The 17,843-nt window shown below is 36.6% G+C and overlaps 4 protein-coding genes across 4 annotated transcripts; all 4 read left to right on the top strand.

Moving 5' to 3' along the window:
- The first annotated feature begins 2,202 nt into the window (after positions 1–2,202).
- LOC148166264 (outer dynein arm-docking complex subunit 4-like) lies at positions 2,203–4,285 on the top strand. The gene is made up of 5 exons (XM_088048517.1): positions 2,203–2,314; positions 2,361–2,635; positions 2,681–3,630; positions 3,674–3,986; positions 4,028–4,285. Exons 1-5 carry the CDS (start codon positions 2,203–2,205, stop codon positions 4,283–4,285), a joined length of 1,908 nt encoding a protein of 635 aa, XP_087904643.1.
- A 474-nt stretch (positions 4,286–4,759) lies between these two features.
- LOC148166263 (outer dynein arm-docking complex subunit 4-like) lies at positions 4,760–8,671 on the top strand. The gene is made up of 7 exons (XM_088048515.1): positions 4,760–4,869; positions 6,369–6,558; positions 6,602–6,876; positions 6,922–7,853; positions 7,897–8,209; positions 8,254–8,472; positions 8,522–8,671. The coding sequence occupies exons 2-7, from the start codon at positions 6,450–6,452 to the stop codon at positions 8,669–8,671; spliced, it is 1,998 nt and encodes a 665-aa protein (XP_087904641.1). The 5' UTR covers positions 4,760–4,869; positions 6,369–6,449.
- Positions 8,672–11,984: 3,313 nt separating this feature from the next.
- LOC148166262 (uncharacterized) lies at positions 11,985–13,051 on the top strand. The gene is made up of 4 exons (XM_088049065.1): positions 11,985–12,082; positions 12,121–12,267; positions 12,314–12,443; positions 12,490–13,051. Exons 1-4 carry the CDS (start codon positions 12,014–12,016, stop codon positions 12,615–12,617), a joined length of 474 nt encoding a protein of 157 aa, XP_087905191.1. The 5' UTR covers positions 11,985–12,013; the 3' UTR covers positions 12,618–13,051.
- Positions 13,052–16,494: 3,443 nt separating this feature from the next.
- LOC148166261 (LIRP-like) lies at positions 16,495–17,453 on the top strand. The gene is made up of 3 exons (XM_088048804.1): positions 16,495–16,750; positions 16,850–17,039; positions 17,091–17,453. The coding sequence occupies exons 2-3, from the start codon at positions 16,850–16,852 to the stop codon at positions 17,276–17,278; spliced, it is 378 nt and encodes a 125-aa protein (XP_087904930.1). The 5' UTR covers positions 16,495–16,750; the 3' UTR covers positions 17,279–17,453.
- The last annotated feature ends 390 nt before the right edge of the window (positions 17,454–17,843 follow it).

Raw genomic sequence — 17,843 nt, 5'->3', positions numbered from 1 at the left:
CAAAATTGTAGAGCAAAAAACACTGATTTTAGAAATTTTTATTTTAAAAACAGAGCAAAAATTTTCGATATTTAATAGTAAAATTCGTAGATTTTGTAACTTCAATGCTACAATCATGAAATTTGGCAAAATTAGTATTTTTAAGTCGTGTCTAAACTCTACCAAATTTCAAAATTATAAAGCCAAAAACACCAGTTTTAGAAATTTTCATTTTAAAAACGGATCAAAAATTTTGATATTTTATAGTTAAATTCGTAGTTTTAGTAATTTTAGTGCCACGGCTATGAAATTTAGGGAAAATACTATTTTTAAGTCGTTTAATAACTCTACTGAATTTCAAAATTATAGAGCCAAAAACACCAATTTTAGAAATTTTTATTTTAAAAACGCCAAAAATTTTCGATGCTTTATACTAAAATTTGTAGTTTTGGTAATTTTAGTGCCACAGCTATGAAATTTGAGAATTTTTTAATTTTTAAGTTTTTTATTGACTCTACTAAATTTCAGACTTGTAAACCAAAAGACACCAATTTTAGAAATTTTCATTTTGAAAACGGAGCAAAAATTTGATATATTTTATAGTAAAATTCGTAATTTTGGTAAATTTAGTGCCACGGCTATGAAATTTGGGAAAATTGCTATTTTTAGGTCGTTTATTAACTCTAGAAAATTTCCAAATTGTAGAGCAAAAAACACTAATTTTAGAAATTTTTATTTTAAAAACGGATCAAAAATTTTGATATTTTATAGTTAAATTCGTAGTTTTAGTAATTTTAGTGCCACGGCTATGAAATTTAGGGAAAATACTATTTTTAAGTCGTTTAATAACTCTACTAAATTTCAAAATTATAGAGCCAAAAACACCAATTTTAGAAATTTTTATTTTAAAAACGCCAAAAATTTTCGATGCTTTATACTAAAATTTGTAGTTTTGGTAATTTTAGTGCCACAGCTATGAAATTTGAGGATTTTTTAATTTTTAAGTTTTTTATTGACTCTACTAAATTTCAGACTTGTAAACCAAAAGACACCAATTTTAGAAATTTTCATTTTGAAAACGGAGCAAAAATTTGATATATTTTATAGTAAAATTCGTAATTTTGGTAAATTTAGTGCCATGGCTATGAAAGTTTGGAAAACTGCTACTTTTAGGTCGTTTATTAACTCTAGCAAATTTCAAAATTGTAGAGCAAAAAACACTAATTTTAGAAATTTTTATTTTAAAAACGGTGCAAAAATTTTCGATATTTAATAGAGTAAAATTCGTAGATCTCGTAATTTTAATGCTACAATCATGAAATTTGGCAAATTTAGTATTTTTTAATTATGTCTAAACTGTACTAAATTTCAAAATTATAGAGCCAAAAACACCAGTTTTAGAAATTTTCATTTTAAAAACGGATCAAAAATTTTTGATATTTTATAGTTAAATTCGTAGTTTTAGTAATTTTAGTGCCACGGCTATGAAATTTAGGAAAAATATTATTTTTAAGTCGTTTAATAATTCTACTAAATTTCAACATTGTAGAGCTAAAGGCACCAATTTTAGAAATTTTCATTTTGAAAACGGAGCAAAAATTTGATATATTTTATAGTAAAATTCGTAATTTTGGTAAATTTAGTGCCACGGCTATAAAATTTTGGAAAATTGCTATTTTTAGGTTGTTTATTAACTCCAGCAAATTTCAAAATTGTAGAGCAAGAAACACTAATTTTAGAAATTTTTATTTTAAAAACGGAGCAAAAATTTTCGATATTTAATAGTAAAATTCGTAGATCTTGTAACTTCAATTCTACAATCATGAAATTTGGCAAAATCAGTATTTTTAAGTCGTGTCTAAACTCTACCAAATTTCAAAATTATAAAGCCAAAAACACCAGTTTTAGAAATTTTTATTTTAAAAACGGATCAAAAATTTTTGATATTTTATAGTTAAATTCGTAGTTTTGGTAATTTTAGTGCCACAGCTATAAAATTTGGGGAAAACACTATGTTTAAGACGTTTATTAACTCTTGTAGAGCAAAAGACACCAATTTTAGAAATTTAATTTTGAAAACGGAGGAAATTTTTTCGATATTTTATAGTTAAATTCGTAGTTTTGGTAATTTAAGTGCCACGGCTATGAAACCGTTTTTTATTGTCTCCAATCTGTCAAAAGTGACATTTTTATTTTACTTAACTTTTTTGGAAGTTTTTTCCGATGGCCTCTACTGCACGTGGTGGTTTAGCAAAGACAGAGGAGGTCTACGCCTCCGAAATTTTCTACAGAGAACTGGGATACTACATCTCGCGCCTCGAACAATTCGCCAGAGGTAACACCCACGAGTCACTGACTTAACTCTACTGTTGCGTCCACAGCATTGAAGTTCTTTGATTTGGCCATCACCAAAGCCCCAAATGACCGTCGAGCGTTGTCCGGCAGAGCCCGAGCTCGAGCCATGGCGTGTCAGTACGAAGGAGCCCTCAAAGACATTCGGACGGCTCTGGGGTTAGACCCCGATGACCTGGTGATGCTGGGGCACAAAGCGCTAATGACGTACCTAAGCTGCGAGTTTGAAGACGGGCTGGTGCAGAACACGAGGCTGATTCCGCGGAGGCAGAAGCCTGATTGCTTCCAGATGGGGGCCATGCATGTAAGAAACGTTATTTCCTTTAAGATTAAGATTGGAGTTGTTTAGTGCGCGAATGCTATTGAGAATTGTCTGGGGGAGAGAGCTGGCCGGCCTCTCCGTGACCACTTCTTGATTATTCGGAAATTGGCCTGGAGGAAGAACTTTGAGGAGCAGATTCGATTCCCGGCCAAAAGCAAGAAGAAGAAGGTTAAAAAGGAGAAGAAACATGATGCTTCAAATAAGATGCACGTGGTGCCTATTTTGCGCTCCTCCATTTACAAGAACCAGAAGCAGAGGATTCCAAGCAACGCCGAGCTCACCATCGTCGACAGTATTCACTCCCATAAGATAGAACACAACGCGGAACCTCCTCGTCTGAACTTCCCTTACAGACCCTTACAAAATCACACCACGAACATCAAGAACTACATGGCGGAGAAGTACCTGGACACTCTCTACAAAGACAAACTGTTTTTAAAAAGCATGATGAAGCACCCGGGGAAAGCTTCCCCGAACGAAGCCGGCACCTCCAAAATCGAGAATTTGATCAAAACCGGCTACCACCAAGTAAAGTACGAGCAGAAGCTCCTCCGGACACGACGTCCCTTCTACTTTATTAAATACCAAGAGACGTCTTCGACGGGTGACTTGAAAATCCGCCAAGAACAGGAGTTGAATAAAGTGAGGATTGTGGCGAAACAAGAAGCTGATTACCTCACCGATAAAATGAAGGAGGCTCTTGAAAACAAGACCTGGTTCTCGGTGCTTGAATACGCCGAGAAACTCAAGACTTTTTGTAAGACGCCGAAGAAGATCCTCCCCCATCGGGAAGAGTACCTCCACCTTATCTACGACACTGTTTGTCAAGCTCATTATGATTTGAAACGCTTGAATCCGGACCAAAAAGAATGGGAGACTGAGAAGAGGATCTACAAGCTGCTAGGGCTCCAACTGAGTCGCGAACCTTCAACGGACTCCGTCATTGTCCAGTTTGCTGAAGTCTTCGTGGACTGGAAGTAACACTCAGTTTGGTAACCACTTTTCACTCATTTCTTCTAGGAAACAAATATCGGTGTACAACGACCGCCTCCGCAAAGCAACAACCTCCAGAGAGCTCTGCTGGTTGTTCTACGAGCTCTCCCGCTTCCACATCGAACTCAAACAGTACAACGTAGCTCGCGCCTACGCCCGCCAATGCATAAACGAAGCCAAACTCATCGGGAAGCCCAAATGGGTGATCAACAGCCTCATGTTGACCATGCGCATCAACCTCGCTCAACACAGCAAGAACGACGCCAAAAGAGAAGCCACCGAAGCCATAGAACTCGCGCGGAGAATCCAGGATGATAAGATGGTCGCGTTCTTCACCAAGGTACTCCACGTCCTTGTAACTTTATGTGAAGACTGTTTTAGTGTCGCGACATCATCGATAATCTTTCTTTCGACGCTCAACATGCAAAGAGGGTGCTGGCGATTCGCGAAAAGAAGATCTGCGACATGATGGCTGGGGATCAGATGAAGAATGAAGCGGAGTATTTGTTTAAAGTTATGGCGACTTTGCCGGCGAATAGGCGGATGTCGGTGCTTCCTGGGGTGGTGCCTGATGATACTAACAAGCGAATAAAAGTGAGTAGTTATGAAAGGAGAGTTTGTGGTCATTTGGGGTTGTAGTCGACGAGGAGTATTTCCGTTGCGCCGAATATTAAATGGAATGATGGAGATTTGGCGGTGAAGAAGAGTTCCGCAGATTCGAAGGGTTCAAAAGGGACGCTAAGTTTAGCCACGATTAATATTGATCGATAGGATAGTTTTGAGAATAAAAATAAGTGTGAAAACAAGCGTTTTAATCTGCTGATAAGTCAATTAACTTTTATTGTAAAGTGACGCCAGCTGCTACCACACTTTGATCGATAAATATTGACAAAACTCTTATCTACGTTTCTCGTAAATCATGACAATTCTTATTCGCATTCAAAATTCTTATCTTTATAGCAGGTGCAATTTTAAGTGAGTTGGTAGCCCTGTTATAGAATTTTGACAGGCAGAGATACCAACAACTCAAAGTCCACTCAGTCAAGTTTTTGATTGACGTTTGACGTTTGTTTTTGCGTAAAACCAAATTTAAAGTAGGCAGAAACTAAGTGGGCTTTGAGTTGTTGGCAGCGTTCAAATAAACAACAGTTGACATATAAGTTGGCAGCAACTTATGCTACAAAATACTAAATTCCTACGCGAACTGGGTGGACAGATTCACAGTAAGTAGACTTATTTTGTTATTTTAAATTTCGCGCGTAGATATAGTGACTTTTCTGTCACTCAATCTTTCACGGTACGAACTAAACCAACAACTCAAAGCCCACTAATCGATTTTTTAATTGACGTTTGATGTTTCTATCTATGTGAAACTAAATTTAATAGACAGCAACTTAGTGGGCTTTGAGTTGTTGTTAATCCTATTAAACAATGATTTTGACAGGCAGGATTACCAATAACTCAAAGCCCACTCAGCAATGCTTTTAGTTTTAAATCGCTAGCCCTTTGAGCTGTTGGTAGGCTTGTTAAACAAATTTTGTTAGCGCTCAACATGACGTGCAAAGCTACCAACAACTCAAAGCCCACTAAGCAATTGACGTTTAACGTTTTTTTGCGACTTTAACAGAGCTACCAACCCAAAGCTCAAATTTAAAATTTAAAATGATCAACAAATTAGTAGGCTTTGAGTTGCTGGTAGCCCTGTTGAACAAATTTGTCTGTGCTCGATAAGACGTGCAGAGCTGCCATCAACTCAAAGCCCACTAAGCGATATTTTTTGTTGACGTTTGACGTTTGACGTTTGATTTTGTGTAAAACCAAATTTAAAATGATCAGCAGCTTAGTAAGCTTTGAGTGTTTGGCAGCTCTGCCTGTCAAAATCATTGTTTAACAGGGCTGCCAACAACTCAAAGCCCACTAAACGATATTTTTTATTAACGTTTGCGTTTGTATATTTGCGCTTAACCAAATTTAAAAAGATTATTAGCTTAGCAAGCTTTGAGTTGGTAGCTCTGCCTGGCAAAATCATTGTTTAACAGAGCTACCAACAACTCAAAGCCCACTAAGTGAATTTTTATTGACGTTTGACGTTTATTTTTGCGTGAAACTAAATTAAAACGAGCAACAGTTTAGTGGGCTTGGAGTTGTTGGCAGCCCTGTTAAATAATGATTTTGACAGACAGAGCTACCAACTCGAAGCCCACTAGAAGCTCTGCCTGTCAAAATCATTGCTTAACAGGTCTACCAACAACTCAAAGCCCTCTACTCGATCATTTTAATAGACGATTGACGTTTGTTTTTGCCCAAAACCAAACTTAAAATGATCAACAACTTAGTGGGCTTTGAGTTGTTGGTAGCCTTGTTGAACAATTTTGACAGCGCTCAAAAAAACTGTCAAGAACTCAAAGCCCACTAAATTTTTATTGACGTTTGATTTTGGCGCTAAAGCAAATTTAAAATGATCAGGAGCTTAGTAAGCTTGCGTTGGTAGCTCTACCTGTCCAAATCATTGTTTAACAGGGCTACCAACAACTCAAAGCCCACTAAGCGAATTTTTTATTGACGTTCAACGTTTAATTTGGCCTGAAACCAAATTTTTTATAGGCAGCAGTTTAGTGGGCTTTGAGTTGTTGGTAACCCTGTTAAACAATAATTTTGACAGACAGAGGTACCAACTCAAAGCCCTCTAAAAGCTCCGCTTGTCAAAAACATTACTTAACAGTGCTACCAACAACCCAGAGCCCACTACTTGATTTTTTTTTTAATTGACGTTTGACATTATTTTTGCGAAACCAAATTTAAAATGGCCAGCGCAGTGGAGGCCTTAACAAAAACCGACGAAGTTTACGCCTTCCAAACCTTTTACCGAGAGCTAGGGTACTACATATCGCACTTGGAGCAATACGAAAGAGGTAAAAATCCCAGAAATCTCCTCGTAACTTCCTTGTTTTGCAGCTCTGCAATTCTTCGATTTGGCGATCTCCAAAGCTCCGAATGACCGTCGCGCTCTCATGGGTCGAGCGTGGGCTCGATCGAAAGCTTCCCAATACGAAGGAGCCCTCAACGACATCAGAACTGCTCTTGGTTTAGACCCGGATGACATAGTCATGTTGGGGTACAAAGCCCTCAACACGTTTCTCAACTGCGAGTTTGAAGACGCGATGGTACAAAACACCAGACAAATTCCGAACAGGAAGAAACCGAAGTACTTCCTCATGGGGGCCATGCATGTAAAAGAATTGAGTTGTTAGTCCCGTTTCTTTGTATGGTTGCAGTGTGCGGACGCCATCGAAAACTGTCTTTCGGAAAGAGCTGGAAGGCCTCTGCGTGACCACTACTTGATCATCCGGAAATTGGCGTGGAAGAAGAATTTTGAGCAACAGAAAGGGTTTTGTATTAAAACGAAAAGCAAGAAGAAGAAGAAGTTGGGGTTGTTCGACCAGAAGGTTCATCATACGCGCAGTGTGGTTCCTGGGGAAGAGAAAAGAAGACATGACGACACTCAGAGTCTTGTCGGGACTATTTACTCCAGGAGATCCGAGCAAAATGTTAATCCTCCTCATATAAAGTTTCCATATAGACCTCTCCAACCCTACACCACTAACATTGAGAATTATGTCGCGGAAAAGTACCTCCACACTCTGTACAAAGACAAACTCTTCCTCCAGACTCTCCCGTTGGAGCCAGGAGTGGAGTGTCCCAACGAAACCGGCACTGCAAAAATCCTCCAACTCGCAAAACTCGGTTTTAAGATAGTCAACTACAAGCAGGAGCTCCTCCGCGCGCGAAGACCCTTCTACTTCATCAAGTACGCAGAAGCGACCTCAACAGGTGCTTTGAAGTACCGCCAAGAGCAACAACTCAATTATCTAAAAATTGTGGCGAAACGCAACGCCGATTTGTTCGTGCACAAAATGAAAGAAGCTCTTCGTGGTAGAAAGTGTCGGCTGGTGATGGACCTCTCCGATAAACTAAGAGCTTATTGTGAGAAAACCCCGAAGAAAATCCTCCCGCTGAAGAACGAATACTTGAACTTTACGTACGACACGATCTGTCAGGCTCATTTCGACTTGAAGCGGATCAACCCGAACCAGATGCAATGGGATCATGAGAAGAGGATCCACAAACTCCTGGGGCTCCCGATGAGCCGCGAGCCGTCGAAAGACTCCGTCGTGGGGCAGTTCAAGGGGCTCTTCATCGATTGGAGGTCCGTGCGGTGTTACACTTCCCAGTTTATTAGTTTTTTGTAGGAAACAGATAGCGATTTACAACGAGCGCCTCCAGAGAGCCACAAACTCCAAGGAGCTCTGCTGGTTGTTCCACGAATTGAGTCGCTTCCACACTGAGTTGAAACAGTACGTGCTGGGGCGCGTCTACGCGCGCAAATGCATGAATGAAGCCAAACGCATCCACAAGAACAAGTGGGTGATCAACGCCCTCGTGCTCATGATGCGGCTCAACATGGCGCAACACAGCAAAAGCGACGCGAGATCCGACATTGCCGAAGCCGAAGAAATCGCCAAGAAAATGCACGACGAGAATCTCCTCGTCTTCTTGGCAAAGGTAACGAAAAAATGAAGAAACTCGCGGTTTTACCACAGTTTCAGTGCCGCGAAGTCATCGATAGGATCAACTTCGATGTGAAATTCGGGCCGAAGGTGCAAAAGGAGCGCGAGATGAAGATACTGAGGGTGATGTCGACGGGGAGGATTAAAGAGGAAGCTGCGCATCTGTTTAAGATGATATCGACGATGCCGGTGACGAGGCGGATGTCGATGATGCCGGGGGTGAAGGTTGAAGCGGATGATAATGAGAAGAAACGCTCGGTAAGAAGAGGTGGGTGGAGATTTTGGGGTAATTTTAGTGGGGTTTCAGTCGTCGAAGAGACAGTCGATTTTGCCGGAGCCGCAGAAGCAGCTCGTTTTTGAACTGTCTAATTCGAAAATTAAAGAAGCGACTAAAGCGGAAGGGGCGAAAGGGAAAGTTTTCGCAGAGTTGATCAAGTACCAGATGGAGAAAAGTTGAATAAAAATGGGTGCTTAAATACAAGAGCGCAGTTTTCTTTGTAGTTTCTAAATCATTTTTACACTTCCCCATGCATCTACTTAATTTGTAAATGCGCACTATGTTTTTTTACACAGTTTTTAGATTCATGAACGGCGATTTTAGCAATCGCAAAATTAAAGATTGGCAAGTTTGTAATTTTTGCACTTTTAATTGCTACAATCTCAGGATCTTGAGTAGAGATTTAATTTTTTGAAAAAAAAAATTATGGCTAAAACTATGTAAACGTTCTTCGCTTGATATCGCTTGTCTTTGGGCCAATCTTGCGTTATTTGGGCTCTTTTTACGAAGAATTTCAAGCAGATTTCAAATTTGAACTCACAATTCACGTACTTTTACTTTCACCTTCTTGGATTTTGCGGAAGTTAAAAATTTGATTTTTTTGGAAAAAATGCACGACTAACACTATGTCAAAGTTGTAAAATCCATATTTCGCTTATTTTTTAGAGAAAACTCACGTTTTTTAGGTCATTTTACGAGGTCCGTCAAGTTTGAGCATCATACATTGCAAAACAATTTCAAACATATGCCATAATTTTCTGCTAATTCTGTGCTAATTTGTGCTGCAAGTTATAAATTCTGTGCTCTTTTCGTTTTTGAGTTATTTTAAAAAACGTACAAAAAATAGTAGGCAACCCAAAATACAGATTTTAACGAATTTTCCTTGAACAATCGTCAGGTTTGAGCATCATTCATTGCAAAACAGCTTAAGTGATATGCCATAATTTTGTGCTAATTCTGTGCTGAGAGAAATTTTAACATTTATTTATTCTACTGTGAAATAATACTTACCTTTATTGAAATTTGCAAAATACGTACTTAAAACTAAGAAGAAACTATTTTCTTGGCACTCGCTTTGAGTTTGTTGTAAAAACGAAAACAGCACACAATACAGGGTGTTCAAAAAATGGCGGACCAACTATTCACTACGTGAATCTTCAGATAATAACTAGTAGCTAAATTAAGTTTTTTCAATTATTGAGTGCTTCGTTGGAAATCTACAGCCACTAAAGCCACGTCCTTTTAAATAACTTGAAAATCAAAAAGGCATCAAATTTGAAAATTGCATCACCAATTAGCATAAAATTATGCCGTATCAATTATTCTGTTTTGCGATGGATGATGTTCAAACTTGACGCTTCATCAAAAAGAAACCATTAAAATATGTATTTTGGGTTGCCATCTAGCCGTGTATATTTTTTAAAATAACTTGATATTGAAAAGAGCACACAATTTAGAAATTGCACAGAATTAGCACAAAATTATGGCATATTATTTAAGCTGTTTCGTGATGCATGATGTTCAAACTTGACGATTGTTCAAGGAAAATTCGTTAAAATCTGTATTTTGGGTTGCCTACTATTTTTTTTACGTTTTTTAAAATAACTCAAAAACGAAAAGAGCACAGAATTTATAAGTTGCAGCACAAATTAACACAGAATTAGCACAAAATTATAAGACTAATTTGATCAATTTTTGTGACTTATGATCCTCAGCGTCAAATTTGAGCATCATTTTTGTTTTAGTAATAACTCAAAAACCAAAAAAGCACGTAATTTAAAAATTACAGCACAAAAGCACAAAATTATAGCATATGTTTGAAATTTGTTTGCGATGTATGATGCTCAAACTTGACGGACCTCATTTTACGCAGAATTTTGCGCAAATTTCAAATCTAGGATTGAAATTCAGATCCCACAACAAATAACTGAGTTATGGCCGATCAAAGTTTCAAGTTTCACTTTCATTTTTCTTAATTTTTAAAGCTAAATATGTCGGAAACTGCTACAGATATTGAGATGTGGTTTGCGCCATTGTTTTTCTCGCGATTTTTTACATAAAAAATTGTTTTTAAATTTTCCAAAAGTTAAAAGTTGCAGTTTTTCGCAAAAATTTATGACTAAAACTATAGCAATACTATACTTCTGATATCGATATCTCGCTTATATTTTGGAGTAAACTTGAGTTATTATACATCAATGTACGCAGAATTTTCCGAAGATTCCAAATCTGGGATTTAAATTCAGATTTGACAACAAATAACTGAGTTATAGCCGATCAAAATTTCGGAAAGTTGATTTTCATTTTTCCTAATTTTTAAAATTAAATATCTCTTAAACTATTTGAGATATTAAAATGCGGTTTGCGCCATTCTTTTTCTCGGCTCATTTTACGTTAGAAAATGTTAATAAAAGCCTAAAATTCAATAGTCAATTTTTGGCGAAAAAAAATCCGACTCAACGATGAAAATTTTTCACTTTTTTGATTTTTGCTCATAACTCATAAAATATTTGGCCGATCGATCTCAAATTTGGCCAGTAAATAGATCTCGAGCTCCTCTTTCGACTGATGTTCAACAGTGAAACCTGAAACCTTGAAAACAGTGACTAAAATCACCCTAAAATGACCTCTTCAAAACAGTGTTTGGCCGATGCCTCGTTTAGTCATTAAGCAAACTCATCAAATTTTGGCTCACTTTACGCAGAATGTTACGCTGAATCCAAATCCGCAAGAATTTTTAAATTTTCGTCAACAAATAACAGTTATGGCCGCTTGAATTTTTGGGTGGTCGCCAGAGGGCCAAATTTTTGAGGATTCGAAACAATTCGTGCTCAATATCTCTGAAAATATTACAGATATTGAGATGCGGTTCACGCCATCGTTTTTCTCGCAATTTTGTTCATAAGAAACAGTTTTTAGATTTTCCAAAAGTCGAAAGTTAATTTTTTGCGAAAATTTATGACTAAAACTATGCCAAACTTCTGATATCTCAAATTATCTCTCTTATTTTTTGGAGTAAATGTGAATTATCAACATCAGTCTACGCAGAATTTTCTGCAGATTGCAAATCTGCAATTTAAATTCAATTCCGACAACAAATAACTGAGTTATGACCAATCAAAATTTCGGAAATTTGATTTTCATTTTTCCTAATTTTTCCTAATTTTTAATGCTTAATATCTCGGAAACTACGACAGATATCAAGAAACGCTTTGCGCCATCGTTTTTCTCGCGATTTTTAGCTAAGAAATCGTTCTTAGAAAAAGTGGGTTAGTAAAGATAACGCTTTCCAAAGAAAAACTGTAAACGCAAATACCGCAAAATAAAACACAAAACTTAAAATCAACAAACTCATCCTCGCCCATTAGGAAATTGTCCAAGTCACCGGTAATTGAGAAATTCTACGTTTACCTATCGTAACACATCGATAAAAGAGCAACTATTTGCCCCCCGCTATTTCTAAAAAGATAAGATAAAACAAATCAATATAACAGGTGTGCCGCCAGGCCCATTTTTTTTACAATGTTCAAAATGTACTACATTCGCATCGACTTGAAATATCCCACGATTCTCATCGGAGTTTTCCACTTAGTGAGTTTCTCCCGATTTGGTACTAATTTCCCTCTTAGATCTTCCAGGCGTTCCGAATATACGAGATTGCTCTCGATTTGTACGTCCTTGAAGAGATGATTCAAATGAACCAACTAACTTACGTGGTACTCATAAGTTTGCTGCAAATCGGAATCGTCGTCAGCTTGTTCGTGGGAGCTTGCAAAGTGAGTACTAAAAGCTACAATCCGATTATTTGCAAGTTTCTTTCAGAAGCAGCACGTGTGTCTTCTGCCATGGCTCTGCTTCACCGCCCCCATCTTCTGCATGGCCACAGTCTACGCGGCTTTGTTCGCCTCCACGGGAGACTACATCCAAAGCATCATCAACTTCATCTTCATAGGTACTGTGGTGCTACCATTAAGACACGATGCTAATTAGAGTTGCAGGTTTCTTCTGGTTGGCTTGGTACGTCGTCTTCAAGTCGTATTTAACCCTGAAGGCCTTCAGTTACTCACCCCTGAGGTCCTACGAGTACTCCGCGAGCCTTAAACACTTGAACGTGGAGTTTTTATAGCCCGGAAGAATTATCACCGATAAGAAAAATGCGCAATTTGGAAAAAAACCACTGCACGATCTATTTTCGACGTTTTATCAGTTTTTTTTCGAGCTTGCGTTGTTCTGGTTCTGTTGCATCATTGGTGATAACAGAGTACCACCTAGAACGCGGCAGTTGCCTACACCACGTGAACGACATTTCGTCCTTGCGCCACGTTTAACACGAGTGGCGAATCGTCCTTGACCTCTGACTTCTATTTTGGTACCAAATGCAGTACCGTCTCAGCGGGGTACTAAAAAGGGTCCATGGAGGTCAGTGATGTTTACATGAATTATCGGAGTTTTCCTTGACCCCGGACGATCTTCAGCTCTTAAGTAGTTCCCAGGAGGTGGTAGGTACTGGTGGTACCGAGGAGAAATTGTTTGTGTTTGTAAATAAAGGAGTCGAGTGATTACGAGTTTGATTTCTAACAGCCCAAGGTTTGATAAAGAGGTTTCGTAACGTGGTGTTATCACAAAGGAATGTGTCTAAATAAGAAGAAAATGATACTAAATTGCGAATTTCACGTGATTGGCGACGTGCTGTGATAAAACGGGAAAAATTCGCGTCATTCTTTGGAAAAACAAAGAGTCCAAAGATGGCTGCTTAGAGAGCACTTTGAATTGATTTTTGATTGACTAATCTAAACATTATAATTAGCTTTATTTACAAGAAAGTAGTAAACACGATTATCGAAATAACAGCTTCCAGGATATTTGTGGGCAATTTCTCTATGACTAAAGTACAGATTATATAATTGAAAGTACGAGACAAAAATGAAGCGAATGGCCTCGAGAGCGAAAGTCATTTACAATTCAAACAATCTATCTAATAATCTGAGCCGAAATAGAAGCAGCCTCCACTAATCGCCGCCCAGTCTTCGCTCAAAGTCTAAGACATTCCTCTCATGGAGTTATTAAACTTGTAGTGTTTAGCTCATTTTACGCAGAATTTTGCGCAGATTCCAAATCTGAAATTCAAATTTAGATTTGACAACTAATAACTGAGTTATAGCCGATCAAAGTTTCGGATAATTGATTTTAATTTTTCTTAATTTTTCCTAATTTTTAAAGTTAAATATCTCGGAAACTAATAGAAATATTGAGATGCGTTTCGCGTTTTCTTCGGCTCATTTTACGTCAGAAAAAGTTCTCAAAAGCCCAAAATTCGATTTCTTGCGAAAAAAATTCCGACTAAACGATGAATTTTTTTTTTATTTTTTGTTATAACTCGTAAACTATTTGTCGAATAAAAAAAAATAATTAGACGTATTAAAAAAGTAATCTCCATAAATTTGGTGTCAGTAGTGTAAAAACTAACAGAATTAGAGCCAGTTATTTAAAATTTTCGAAATTCCGACTTTGTCACAAAAATAAAAATTTCTAACTTTCGTTTTCTGTGTTGTACAATTTTGCAATTTGACACAGAAAATAAGTCATTTAAGAAAAGAAATCTCCATAAATTTCGTCCCTGTAGCGTCAAAACTAACAGAACTAGAACTATAAATATAAAATTTTCGAAATTTCGACTTTGTCACAAAAATTAAAATTTTTAACTTTCGTTTCTGGTGTTGTAAATTTTTGTAATTTAAGACAGAAAATAAGTCGTTGAAGAAGAGTATTCTCCATAAATTTGATCCATGTGGTGTCAAAACCAACAGATTTATTGTCATAAATATAAAATTTTAGAAATTTGGACTGTCACAAAAATTAAAATTTCTAACTTTCGATTTCTGTGTTGTAAAATTTTGTAATTTGGCACAAAGATTTGTCATTCAAGAAAAGTAATCTCCATAAATTTGGTTTTTGTAGTTTTAAAACTAACAGAATTACAGCCATAAATATAAACTTTGCCAAATTTTTCGTTTGCCCAAACGTGAAAATTCTTAAAATCAGTCTAACTTGGTTTATAATTTTGTACTTTTGCACAATTAATAAGTATGATATAAATAATAATATCCATTAATTTGATTGATGTACTGTCAAAACTAATAGAATTATAGTCATCAAAATAAAATTTTCGAAATTTCAATTTCGTCACAAAAATAAAAATTTGTAACTTTCGTTCCTAATGTTGTAATTTTTTGTAATTTAACACAGAAAATAAGTCGTTTAAGAAGAGTAATCTCCATAAATTTCATTATTGTAGTGTCAAAACTAACAGAATTAGAGCCATAAGTATACAATTTTTGAAATTTCGATTTTGTCACAAAAATAAAAATTTCTAAGTTAATTTTTTTGTGTTTTAAAATTTTGTTATTTAATACACAATATTAGTCATTTGAGACGAGTAATCTCCATAAATTGAGTTTCTGTAGTGTCAAAACTAACAGAATTAGAGTCATAAATATAAAATCCAAAATTTCTCGTTTGTCCAAACACGAAAATTCCAAAAAATTGGTCTATTTTCGCTTATAATTTGGTAGTTTTGCACATTTGGCACAGAAAATGAGTCATTTAAGAAAAGTAATCTCCATAAATTGGTCCCTGTAGCATCAAAACTAACAGAATTAGAAACATAAATATAAAGTTTTCGAAATTTCGACTTTGTCACAAAATGAAAATTTCTAACTTTTTTTTCTGGTGTTGTAAATTTTTGTAATTTGAAACAAAAAATAACTCGTTTAAGAAAATTACTCTTCCTTAATTTGACCCATGTGGTGTCAAAACTAATAGATTAAGAGTCACAAATATAAAATTTCAGAAATTTCGCCAAAAATTAAAATTTCTAACTTTCCATTTCTGTGTTGTAAAATGTTGTAATTTAGCGCAAAAAAATTAGTTATTTTAGAAGAGCAATTTCTATAAATTTGGTTTTTATAGCGTAAAAACTGACAGAATTAGACGTTCAAATATACAATTTTTGAAATTTCGTCTCTTACAAAAATAAAACATTCTAACTTTTGTTTTCTGCGTTGTAAAATTTAGTAATTGGGTACAGAAAATTAGTTATTTAAGAACAGTAATCTTCAGAAATTTGGTCTTTGTGGTGTCAAAACTTAAAGAAATACAGCCATAAATATAAACTTTGCCAAATTTTTCGTTTGCCCAAACGTGAAAATTCTTAAAATCTTTCTAACTTGGTTTATAATTTTGTACTTTTGCACAATTAATAAGTATGATAAAAATAATAATATCCATTAATTTGATTGGTGTACTGTCAAAACTAACATAATTATAGCCATGAAGACAAAATTTTCGAAATTTCGATTTCGTCACAAAAGTAAAAATTTGTAACTTTCGTTCCTAATGTTGTAATTTTTTGTAATTTGACACAGAAAATAAGTAGTTTAAGGAGTGTAATCTCCATAAATTTCATCTCTGTAGTGTCAAAACTAACAGAATTAGAGCCATAAGTAGAAATTTTTTAAAATTTTGATTATGTCACAATAATAAAATTTTCTAATTTGGTACAGAATTATTAGTCATTTGAGAGGAGTAATCTCCATAAATTTGGTCTTATAGCGTCAAAACTAACAGAATTAGAGCCATAAATATAAAATTTCCGAAATTTCTCTTTTGTCTAAACACATAAATTCTTAAAATTGGTCTATTTTGACCTCTAATTTTAGAGATTAGAATTAGAAATTTCGACTCAAACGATTAAAATTTTTCAATTTTTCAATTTTTGGTCATAACTCGCAAACTATTTGTCCGATCGATCTTAAACTCAAATTACGAGACAAAAATGAAGCGAATGGCCTCGAGAGCGAAAGTCATTTCCAATTCAAACAATCTATCTAATAATCTGAGCCGAAATAGCAGCAGCCTCCACTAATCGCCGCCCAGTCTTCGTCCAAAGTCCAAGACAATCCTCTCATTTATGTCGAGACACGTGGCTCAAGTCAAAAAGTCAATTAAAAGCTCTGGTGGTGGCCGTTGAATCACCTCAAGCAGCAACCGATTAGCCTGCGATCGGACGTCGGCGTCGCCGACCTCCATCTCACATCTTTCATATAAGTCTCCATCACTCAGCCTCCGGCCAGTCGGCTGAAGCTACCGGGCGATGAAACAGTGATGTCTGTACTTTGTGATGTCTGTGATAACGTGTCGAATGCTTGTTGAAGAAGAATCCGGCATTTGGATGAGCGTAGGAGGATCAAGGAAGAAAAGGTGAGAATCTCTCTAATCAACAATGTTATTTTGACTTTGAGCGATTTGTGTTTGTGGATCAAGGATACTTATAAATTGCAACATTTGACATTGTTGCAGATGGATCTTCAGTGCGTCTTCGTGGTGCTGGCGACGGTGCTGGCGGGCCTCTGCAGCATCGACGCCGACGAGATGTCGGATTTCAACTCCAAGAAAGTCTATTGCGGCCGCCACCTCTCGCAGACGCTCTCCGCCGTCTGCAAAGGCAAATACAACACCCTCAACAAGAAGTACGAGACTAAACCAGAGTGTAAGTACCATTGAGGCTATTAAAAGAGTTCATCTAACGAGTTTCTTGCAGCTTTCGGATCTGGGAGCCAAGGCCAGTTTATTACGGACTTAGGATTTCCTTATCAAACCAAAGCCAGTGCTTCCACTCTCATGACAAACTTTCGGCGTCGGCGGCGTCGCGGCGTGTTCAACGAGTGCTGTGAGAAACCCTGTTCGCAAGAAGAACTCAAAACGTACTGCGGCAGCAGAAGACGATAAACGTGATTAAAAGTGAACTTGTGATGAAAATGTGATTTAGTTTGTGATACTATTTAGATGTAGCGCTTCGTCCGCTTAAGACACTGTTGCAGCGGTATTTATTTAGTGACGTGAAACGTTATTGTTGCATAATTTTAGTTACCTAGCAAGACGTCTAATAAATTATTCGATTTTTTGTGGACGGGTTTTATTGACACGTGCGGTCAACATTGTTATAGTGTTATCCCTACAATATCAAAACACCTAAGGTTATCAGAGTAGGTACAGTTCATGGCATTTAGAAAAAACTAGTAAATATTTGTAGCTGATAACTTATCAAATTAAAGACGTTTTTACTGGTCGTTATTTGACTGGAGCGTCCGATTAGAATATTTTGAATTTCCTATTTATAGAAGAGTACATCCGCATGGAAAAAAAACGAACCAAAACAAAGGTAAATGGGCTGGGAATTTCACAATCGGTGCATCGGCCTCTGTTTACCCTCTAGATGAAGACTGATAACAATTACTATGTACCTACTTACATTTATACCATCATAAACATTATAATGAGCACACAGGGTCAT

This window comes from Gnatocerus cornutus, unplaced genomic scaffold, assembly GCF_029298725.1.
Source record: "Gnatocerus cornutus isolate USDA-ARS CGAHR unplaced genomic scaffold, icGnaCorn1.1 ctg00000023.1, whole genome shotgun sequence".
Classification (NCBI taxonomy): domain Eukaryota; kingdom Metazoa; phylum Arthropoda; class Insecta; order Coleoptera; family Tenebrionidae; genus Gnatocerus; species Gnatocerus cornutus.
This window is presented reverse-complemented; position numbering and strand designations above follow the sequence as displayed.

What these genes read in the sequence shown, in the direction of transcription:
- LOC148166264 (XM_088048517.1), top strand. Translation starts at nt 2,203, where the DNA reads ATGGCCTCTACTGCACGTGGTGGTTTAGCAAAGACAGAGGAGGTCTAC. An exon ending in CCTCGAACAATTCGCCAGAG is followed by an intron (nt 2,315 to 2,360) that starts GTAACACCCACG and finishes TTGCGTCCACAG; the next exon opens with CATTGAAGTTCTTTGATTTG. An exon ending in TCCAGATGGGGGCCATGCAT is followed by an intron (nt 2,636 to 2,680) that starts GTAAGAAACGTT and finishes GGAGTTGTTTAG; the next exon opens with TGCGCGAATGCTATTGAGAA.
- LOC148166263 (XM_088048515.1), top strand. Translation starts at nt 6,450, where the DNA reads ATGGCCAGCGCAGTGGAGGCCTTAACAAAAACCGACGAAGTTTACGCC. An exon ending in GGGCTCTTCATCGATTGGAG is followed by an intron (nt 7,854 to 7,896) that starts GTCCGTGCGGTG and finishes AGTTTTTTGTAG; the next exon opens with GAAACAGATAGCGATTTACA. An exon ending in ATAATGAGAAGAAACGCTCG is followed by an intron (nt 8,473 to 8,521) that starts GTAAGAAGAGGT and finishes GTGGGGTTTCAG; the next exon opens with TCGTCGAAGAGACAGTCGAT.
- LOC148166262 (XM_088049065.1), top strand. Translation starts at nt 12,014, where the DNA reads ATGTTCAAAATGTACTACATTCGCATCGACTTGAAATATCCCACGATT. An exon ending in TCATCGGAGTTTTCCACTTA is followed by an intron (nt 12,083 to 12,120) that starts GTGAGTTTCTCC and finishes TTTCCCTCTTAG; the next exon opens with ATCTTCCAGGCGTTCCGAAT. An exon ending in TGTTCGTGGGAGCTTGCAAA is followed by an intron (nt 12,268 to 12,313) that starts GTGAGTACTAAA and finishes AGTTTCTTTCAG; the next exon opens with AAGCAGCACGTGTGTCTTCT.
- LOC148166261 (XM_088048804.1), top strand. Translation starts at nt 16,850, where the DNA reads ATGGATCTTCAGTGCGTCTTCGTGGTGCTGGCGACGGTGCTGGCGGGC. An exon ending in GTACGAGACTAAACCAGAGT is followed by an intron (nt 17,040 to 17,090) that starts GTAAGTACCATT and finishes AGTTTCTTGCAG; the next exon opens with CTTTCGGATCTGGGAGCCAA.